Source organism: Semicossyphus pulcher, unplaced genomic scaffold (genome assembly GCF_022749685.1).
Source record: "Semicossyphus pulcher isolate SPU_LCO1_2020_fin unplaced genomic scaffold, fSemPul1.0.p SCAF_7, whole genome shotgun sequence".
Taxonomy (NCBI): Eukaryota; Metazoa; Chordata; class Actinopteri; order Labriformes; family Labridae; genus Semicossyphus; species Semicossyphus pulcher.
This window is the reverse complement of record NW_027211748.1, coordinates 32,575,334-32,585,000: the sequence shown is the minus strand read 5'-3', so window position 1 is coordinate 32,585,000 and position 9,667 is coordinate 32,575,334. Positions and strand designations below refer to the sequence as shown.

Here is a 9,667-nt window from a genome sequence, read left to right as displayed (position 1 = left end):
CTCAGAGCTGGATGAAGTACTCAGAGCTGGATGAAGTACTCAGTGCTGGATGAAGTACTCTGAGCTGGATGAAGTACTCTGAGCTGGATGAAGTACTCAGTGCTGGATGAAGTACTCTGAGCTGGATGAAGTACTCAGAGCTGGATGAAGTACTCAGAGCTGGATGAAGTACTCAGTGCTGGATGAAGTACTCAGAGCTGGATGAAGTACTCAGAGCTGGATGAAGTACTCAGTGCTGGATGAAGTACTCAGTGCTGGATGAAGTACTCTGAGCTGGATGAAGTACTCTGAGCTGGATGAAGTACTCTGAGCTGGATGAAGTACTCTGAGCTGGATGAAGTACTCAGTGCTGGATGAAGTACTCAGAGCTGGATGAAGTACTCAGAGCTGGATGAAGTACTCAGAGCTGGATGAAGTACTCAGAGCTGGATGAAGTACTCAGAGCTGGATGAAGTACTCAGTGCTGGATGAAGTACTCTGAGCTGGATGAAGTACTCTGAGCTGGATGAAGTACTCAGTGCTGGATGAAGTACTCTGAGCTGGATGAAGTACTCAGAGCTGGATGAAGTACTCAGAGCTGGATGAAGTACTCAGTGCTGGATGAAGTACTCAGAGCTGGATGAAGTACTCAGAGCTGGATGAAGTACTCTGAGCTGGATGAAGTACTCAGTGCTGGATGAAGTACTCTGAGCTGGATGAAGTACTCTGAGCTGGATGAAGTACTCAGTGCTGGATGAAGTACTCTGAGCTGGATGAAGTACTCTGAGCTGGATGAAGTACTCAGAGCTGGATGAAGTACTCAGTGCTGGATGAAGTACTCAGTGCTGGATGAAGTACTCAGTGCTGGATGAAGTACTCTGAGCTGGATGAAGTACTCAGTGCTGGATGAAGTACTCTGAGCTGGATGAAGTACTCAGTGCTGGATGAAGTACTCTGAGCTGGATGAAGTACTCAGAGCTGGATGAAGTACTCTGAGCTGGATGAAGTACTCAGAGCTGGATGAAGTACTCAGTGCTGGATGAAGTACTCTGAGCTGGATGAAGTACTCTGAGCTGGATGAAGTACTCAGTGCTGGATGAAGTACTCTGAGCTGGATGAAGTACTCAGAGCTGGATGAAGTACTCTGAGCTGGATGAAGTACTCAGAGCTGGATGAAGTACTCAGAGCTGGATGAAGTACTCAGTGCTGGATGAAGTACTCAGAGCTGGATGAAGTACTCAGAGCTGGATGAAGTACTCTGAGCTGGATGAAGTACTCAGAGCTGGATGAAGTACTCAGTGCTGGATGAAGTACTCTGAGCTGGATGAAGTACTCTGAGCTGGATGAAGTACTCAGTGCTGGATGAAGTACTCAGTGCTGGATGAAGTACTCTGAGCTGGATGAAGTACTCAGTGCTGGATGAAGTACTCTGAGCTGGATGAAGTACTCTGAGCTGGATGAAGTACTCAGTGCTGGATGAAGTACTCAGAGCTGGATGAAGTACTCAGTGCTGGATGAAGTACTCTGAGCTGGATGAAGTACTCTGAGCTGGATGAAGTACTCTGAGCTGGATGAAGTACTCAGTGCTGGATGAAGTACTCAGAGCTGGATGAAGTACTCAGTGCTGGATGAAGTACTCTGAGCTGGATGAAGTACTCTGAGCTGGATGAAGTACTCTGAGCTGGATGAAGTACTCAGTGCTGGATGAAGTACTCTGAGCTGGATGAAGTACTCAGTGCTGGATGAAGTACTCTGAGCTAGATGAAGTACTCAGTGCTGGATGAAGTACTCTGAGCTAGATGAAGTACTCAGTGCTGGATGAAGTACTCAGAGCTGGATGAAGTACTCTGAGCTGGATGAAGTACTCTGAGCTGGATGAAGTACTCAGAGCTGGATGAAGTACTCAGAGCTGGATGAAGTACTCTGAGCTGGATGAAGTACTCTGAGCTAGATGAAGTACTCAGTGCTGGATGAAGTACTCTGAGCTAGATGAAGTACTCAGTGCTGGATGAAGTACTCTGAGCTGGATGAAGTACTCAGTGCTGGATGAAGTACTCAGTACTGCAGTAAAAGTACTGATGATAAAATACTCAGAAGTAAAACTGAAGCTGTTTCCTGTAAAGTAAAATGCTGAAGCATTTAGCAGCATGAAATGGAAACACTACAGTAGGGTGCTTCAGTCACCACTGAGTTATAGAGAGGATTGTGTGTAACAGTGTGTGTGTGTGTGTGTGTGTGTGCTGCCCCCTGCTGGCTGCAGCTGCTCTCAGTTCTCTGATTTTCCTGCAGGTCAGCGAAGCCATCCTGGACAACGCTCGCCTGATGCTGCAGACAGAGAATGTTCAGGCCAATGCTGAGGACTTCAAAGACAGGTCAGAGGTCACATACACACACACACACACACACACACACACTAGAGGAGAAGTAACACGTCCCTTCCTCCTGCAGGTTTGAGAACGAGCAGCCGTTCAGAAGGGCAGTGGAGGAGGAGATCAGCTCTCTGTACAAAGTGATCGATGAAGCAAACCTGACGAAGGCGGAGCTGGAGGAGCAGATGGAGAACATGAGAGCTGAGCTACGCAACCTGGAGCACAACCACGAGCAGGTCCTACCAAACCCTGTTCAAAAAAATACAATTTTACAGTAAAGACAACATTTAAACATGTCAGCTAAATGTCAACCAGGTGTTTCACATGCATATGGAATCCTTCTGTGAAATGTAAACACATGAACAAAGAGTGTCACACTTTTAGCTTAATAAAACAGCTTGCTTATTCTTATAGTCTTATTATCAGTATACATGGACACTCACAGTTAGGTCTGTAGAGGCTTTTATTTTAAATGTATTATTTTTTTCTAATTTAGTGTATTAATCTCATCCACTGAATCTGAATTGTTCTTTAAATGCATCTTTTAAATTCATGTTCATCAACTTCACCTGGATTATTAGCTGATGATTGATCATAGTGAGCTGTCCCTTTAAGAACTTGAAGCTGAGGTCATGTGACATCCTGTCTGTGTGCCCTCATAGGACGTTCGTGTCCTCTACAGTCAGATGGCGGGACGCGAGGTGGACGAGCCTGACGCTCCCATAGAGACCAGTCTGGACCAGATCTTGGCCTACATCAGGAGCCACTGGGAGAAGGTGACCGAGAGGAACCGGGCAGAGACTGACAGCTACCTGGAGTGTAAGGTGAGGACGTCTTACCTGCACAGGTGTCCTCATATGCTGCACTGTCCCTTTAAGATGAGTGTGTGTGTGTGTGTGTGTGTGTGTCTGTGTGTGTCAGCAGGAGGCGCAATGTGTGAGCAACAGACTGAGTCCGGAGGAGGAGCAGGTGGAGGCACTGAAGGCCGAGTGTAACGACACAGGCTGTAAGATCCAAAGTCTGCAGGCGGAGACCGAGTCCATCCGAGCGCTGGTGAGACCTGATCAATAATCTGATCAATAACCTGATTAATAATCTCATTACTAACCTGATCAATAATCTCATTAATAACCCAATGAATAACCTGATCAATAATCTGATTAATAATCTGATCAATAACCTAATTAACAATCTGATCAATAACCTGATTGATGATGTCATACTGTGCTGTGTTTCCATAGAAACGAGGTCTGGAGAGCTCTCTGGGTGACGCGCGGCATTGGCACGACATGGAGCTGCAGAATCTGAGCTCTGTGGTCGCCAAGCTGGAGGCGGAGCTAACAGACGTACGCGGCGAGATTGAACAGCAGCGCCGCGACTATGACACGTTACTTAGCAACAAGCAGCGTCTGGAGCAGGAGATCGGCATGTACCACGGTGTCCTGGACGGAGAGGAGCGCCGCTTCCTGCCCGTTGAGGCACTGTAAGTCTCTGACACAATCAATGCCGCTAACACTGCTAACACCATGAACACTGCTAACACCAACACTGCTAACATCATCAACACTGCTAACACCACCAACACTGCTAACACCATGAACACTGCTAACACCAACACTGCTAACACCACCAACACTGCTAACATCATCACACTGCTAACACCACCAACACTGCTAACATCATCAACACTGCTAACATCATCAACACTGCTAACACCACCAACACTGCTAACATCATCAACACTGCTATCACCACCAACACTGCTAACACCACCAACACTGCTATCACCACCAACACTGCTAACACCGACACTGCAAACACCATCAACACTGCTATCACCACCAACACTGCTAACATCATCAACACTGCTAACACCAACACTGCTAACATCATCAACACTGCTAACACCAACACTGCTATCACCACCAACACTGCTAACACCGACACTGCAAACACCATCAACACTGCTATCACCACCAACACTGCTAACATCATCAACACTGCTAACACCAACACTGCTAACACCATCAACACTGCTATCACCACCAACACTGCTAACATCATCAACACTGCTAACACCACCAACACTGCTCACATCATCAACACTGCTCACACCACCAACACTGCTAACACCACCAACACTGCTAACACCACCAACACTGCTAACACCATCAACACTGCTAACACCACCTTGCCGCCAACAAAATCAACACTGCTAACACCAACACTGCTAACATCATCAACACTGCTATCACCACCAACACTGCAAACACCAACACTGCTAACACCAACACTGCTAACAGCATCAACACTGCTAACACCAACACTGCTAACACCATCAACACTGCTAACACCAACACTGCTAACACCATCAACACTGCTAACACCAACACTGCTAACATCATCAACACTGCTAACACCACCAACACTGCTAACATCATCAACACTGCTATCACCACCAACACTGCTAACACCACCAACACTGCTATCACCACCAACACTGCTAACACCGACACTGCAAACACCATCAACACTGCTATCACCACCAACACTGCTAACATCATCAACACTGCTAACACCAACACTGCTAACATCATCAACACTGCTAACACCAACACTGCTATCACCACCAACACTGCTAACACCGACACTGCAAACACCATCAACACTGCTATCACCACCAACACTGCTAACATCATCAACACTGCTAACACCAACACTGCTAACACCATCAACACTGCTATCACCACCAACACTGCTAACATCATCAACACTGCTAACACCACCAACACTGCTCACATCATCAACACTGCTCACACCACCAACACTGCTAACACCACCAACACTGCTAACACCACCAACACTGCTAACACCATCAACACTGCTAACACCACCTTGCCGCCAACAAAATCAACACTGCTAACACCAACACTGCTAACATCATCAACACTGCTATCACCACCAACACTGCAAACACCAACACTGCTAACACCAACACTGCTAACAGCATCAACACTGCTAACACCAACACTGCTAACACCATCAACACTGCTAACACCAACACTGCTAACACCATCAACACTGCTAACACCAACACTGCTAACATCATCAACACTGCTAACACCATGAACACTGCTAACACCACCTTGCCGCCAACAAAATCAACACTGCTAACACCACCAACACTGCTAACACCAACACTGCTAACATCACCAACACTGCAAACACCAACACTGCTAACACCAACACTGCTAACACCACCAACACTGCTAACACCATCAACACTGCTAACACCAACACTGCTAACACCACCAACACTGCTAACACCAACACTGCTAACACCAACACTGCTAACACCATCAACACTGCAAACATCATCAACACTGCTAACACCACCAACACTGCTAACACCATCAACACTGCTAACACCACCTAGCCGCTAACACTGCTAACACTGCTAACACTGCTAACATCACCTATCCGCTAACACAATCAACATCGCTAACACTGCTAACACGACCTAGCCGCGAACACAATCAACATCGCTAACACTGCTAACACGACCTAGCCGGTAACACAATCAACATCGCTAACACTGCTTACACCATCAACACTGCCAACACTGCTAACACCACCTAGCTGCTAGCACAGTCAACACCAGAAGCACCGCTAACACCATCACTGTGAACACTGAGGTAGAGGTCTTCACGGGTCTGCCAGAACCCGAGGACCCGGACGGGTTCGGGTCCATGTATTACGTGGTCAAACGGGTCCAGGTATTTTAACTTGCAACAATGTGTCATTCGCCTGAGATCGTGCAGGAAGTAAAGTGGGAAAAAAAATTAGAAAGAGCAACGAGTTGAGCGACGTGTCACGAGACTGCAGGTTCAGAGAAAAGTTGAAGCCAAAGCCGTTAATGATGGATACCTTCCTCGCTGATGTGGACAAAAAAGATAAAAGAAACTGAATATAAAGAAGTCAAACCTCGTTTATGTAAATTGTGGACAAAGACGAGAAGAAAGTAAGCGCAGCGACGTGTTACACGTGTGTGGCTTCTAAACGAGTCGCATGTTTGTCGTCAATCTGAATGACAGCAAGTGGACTTTTAATCTGAGATAACTAGTGGATTAGCATCTCTGTTTTTATCAACACGACATGGATACCAGGAAACCTGGATGTGTTTTATGAACTTTCTTGGCGGAGGATGGATGATATGCACGGACAGGATCAGGTGAGAAGGCTGCGTCACACAGGTAGGACAAAAAGGTTTGTTTGACAGCTGACTAACTGTAACTTGTTAATATTAATCAGCTGTGAAGTCGGTGCTGATCGGGTCTGTTTCGTCCGGCTGGGGTCAGGTCCCACATGACCTCTACACTGAGGCCATCATCAGAGTGAGCTGAAGCAGCAGGTGTTTGTAGGGAGAGGAAGTGACACAGTGATGATGTCATGATTCAAAGATGATTGAGGCTGTCAGGATGACGTCAACATGAGGAACAGATCGACAGCTCTGATCTCTAAATATCCTCCATCAGTCAGCTGATCAACCAATCCAGTTTAATGAAACTCTTAATTACTGTGATTAATTATTAAAATCACTTGTCCAGGTGTCCAGGTGTGCACTCACAGCCTGAGGGAGCTGCTCCAGACTCCAAGACTGACATTCCAGGACCTCCAGGACCTCCAGGACCTCCAGGACAGTAATCCCAGTGGAGAATTGGTTCAGACAGAAGTGGATCTGGACGCCAACCAGGTGTGAATGATGCTAAACCTGCAACAGGAAGTCCACCTGAACTCAAACATCATGGTCAGGTCTTGTGATCTGTTATCAGAGGGTAGTCATGTTCCACCTGAACCTCAGGTGCAGACCACAGACTGTATAAAAAGATGACAGCTCCCTAAAAGTGAGGCCAAACCCTCTCCATCGCCCCCTGCTGACTGGCTGCAGTATAGCTCATAAAGCCCGCCTCCTCCATGTTAACAGATGGGACATGAGTCAAACTATAAAATCAAAATACACGTCAAATACATTTTTCTCAAACATGGTTTCTGTCATTATAGTTAGTTCTTATCATGCTGATTTATGTCACAGTGTTCAGTTTATTTTAAGTTTACTTTTAATTAGTTATTTGATGCTATAAAAAGGGGGTGTGGCCTCATGATTGACAGCTCTGTGGACAAATGGGGCTCCTGCAGCGTTCTGTTCCTGAGCAGCAGAGTAGAGGAGGAACGGCGAGAGGAGACGTAACTAACACTAACACTACAGTCATTGAACTTTCTGCTTCAGACCGACACAAGAAGCTGTTCTGCTGTTAAACACGCCGGCGTGACGGATCTTTGACGTTTTTATCGGTAGGTTAAGTGTGTGTTTTTGGTTAGTGGAAGTGGCTACGGCGGCTCGACCCACCGATCTCTACTGCACAGCTCTGTCTCTAAATGACGTCACCATCACAAGATGGCAGCGCCTATCACAGGGGCATTTGGCTTCAATGTCGTACAATGAGAGCAGATGGAGACGTGTCGTCCATCTTTATATACAGTCACTGGTGCAGACGGATGATGGTTCAAGTTGGGCAGGTGTTCCTGAGTTCTGATGTGAACAGCTGATCCTGCAGGATGCTTCTCATATCTGATGATGGTGATGATGATGATGTATAATGTGATCAGAAGCTTCAGTGATCGTTTGCTTTAGTCTGACCTCTGGGTGAAAAACAGATTCACTTCCTGTTTGAGGGTTAAAGAACTTTAAACTGAGAATTTAACATCTATTAAAAGTGTTTCATTAAACTGTTTGGCGTCCATGTTTGCTTTGAGTCAGAGGGAAACTTTCGTCAGGTGATGGAGTTACCTGGGAGATCACATGACCTGAGGTCACGACATCAGGTTACCTTTAGTTATCAGGCTTTATTAAACCAAAGTGATCATGTGATCTATGTCAGTCAACATGATCAATCACATGACAGGAGCAGAGTCTGCAGCATCTGACCAATCACAGTTAAGAACAAGCATGATGTCAGCAGAGCAGCATGACAGTGAACCACATGATTATAATATAATAACATCAGTGTTTATTAGATTCATAATTACACACCTGTTCTGATGACGTGTGCATATGTGCTGAGTGTGTGTGTGTGTGTGTGTGTGTGTGTGAAGGTGTGAAACAGACTCTGGTCTGGCAGGCGTGTAAGAGGTTTTAACCAATCAACAGAGAAGTATTATCATGTGATGACATCACAGTGATGACAGCTGTGACATCATCATTGTTTAGTTTTCTGATGGTTTCTGTTTCACCTGCTGAGAGATTAAAGAGTTCAGCTCCCACAGGGCTGGAGGGACTACGAGACAAAACTGTGAAGGCTCTTCTCATTCCTCAGTTTGTGCCTCCTCGAGTCCTTTCCTCGACTCCTCTCCTCGCGTCTAAGTCCCTCCCACCGGACATGCGAGAGGAGGAGGCGAGGAAGAGACACGAGGAGATAGGAGTCGAGGCTACAGACATTAAACAACATGAGACGTCCCTGCTTCAGAGCCGTCATTTAAAAGCGACGTCAATTAAATGTGATGTGTGTCACAGCTGCGTCGTCTGTTACAGCCGGCTGGTTTTATGATCTCTGTCAGCAGAACAGTGTTTATGACAAGTTACCTTTAATTCACTTCACAACGTGGCAGAATGTGACACGAATGTACCGATGTCATTCATTTTTTTTATTTAACACACACTCACACACGCAACTAAGAGGTCCATTTATTATAATTCTCAAGCATAACGTGGCACCAACAATATTACCTGTCCAGTGTCTAAATACGCACACATGGACAACACAGTGTGATCCCACAGCAACAAGAAGTAAATAAACATTTACAGCCGACCTTTCTTTGATGGTCAGCACACAGAACTTTAATAAACACGAGATCCTGTCCGGACCTGACGGCGTGTCTGCAGACTTATATAATGAGTTACCTGGTGCGCCTCGCGCGAAAATGTCAACACGTTAGCAACAGGCTGTGGACACTTCAAATCAAAAGGCCAGGCCTACACCTGTCCTGATTATATAGGAGACAGTTTGTCTGCTGGTTTTGATGAAGAAAGAGTTACATGTGGACATGCTGTGGGTTAGTGTGGTGCGCGCCATGGAGAATACCTGCTCAGACGGAACAGGTGTCCCAGGAGCAGAGCCAGCGACAAGCTTTGGTTTGGTTTTGAAACTGTTCGTTTATATATGTGACGGGTCAGAACCAGATGTGATAAGATTCAGCTCCGCTATACTTGCTTCTACACATCACAGACACCCAGGTGGATTACTGATGGTATTTAGTGCTCT

At 46.2% G+C, this 9,667-nt stretch overlaps 1 protein-coding gene across 1 annotated transcript in view; it reads left to right on the top strand.

Moving 5' to 3' along the window:
- Positions 1-8,096, top strand: part of bfsp2 (beaded filament structural protein 2, phakinin) — a 9,274-nt gene extending 1,178 nt beyond the window's left edge. The window contains exons 2-7 of the mRNA XM_069685234.1: positions 2,269-2,351; positions 2,428-2,584; positions 3,011-3,172; positions 3,273-3,401; positions 3,590-3,831; positions 6,956-8,096. Of these exons, the coding sequence (XP_069541335.1) occupies positions 2,269-2,351; positions 2,428-2,584; positions 3,011-3,172; positions 3,273-3,401; positions 3,590-3,831; positions 6,956-7,052 (870 nt within the window). The 3' untranslated portion in view covers positions 7,053-8,096. The remainder of the gene's footprint in view (positions 1-2,268; positions 2,352-2,427; positions 2,585-3,010; positions 3,173-3,272; positions 3,402-3,589; positions 3,832-6,955) is intronic.
- The last annotated feature ends 1,571 nt before the right edge of the window (positions 8,097-9,667 follow it).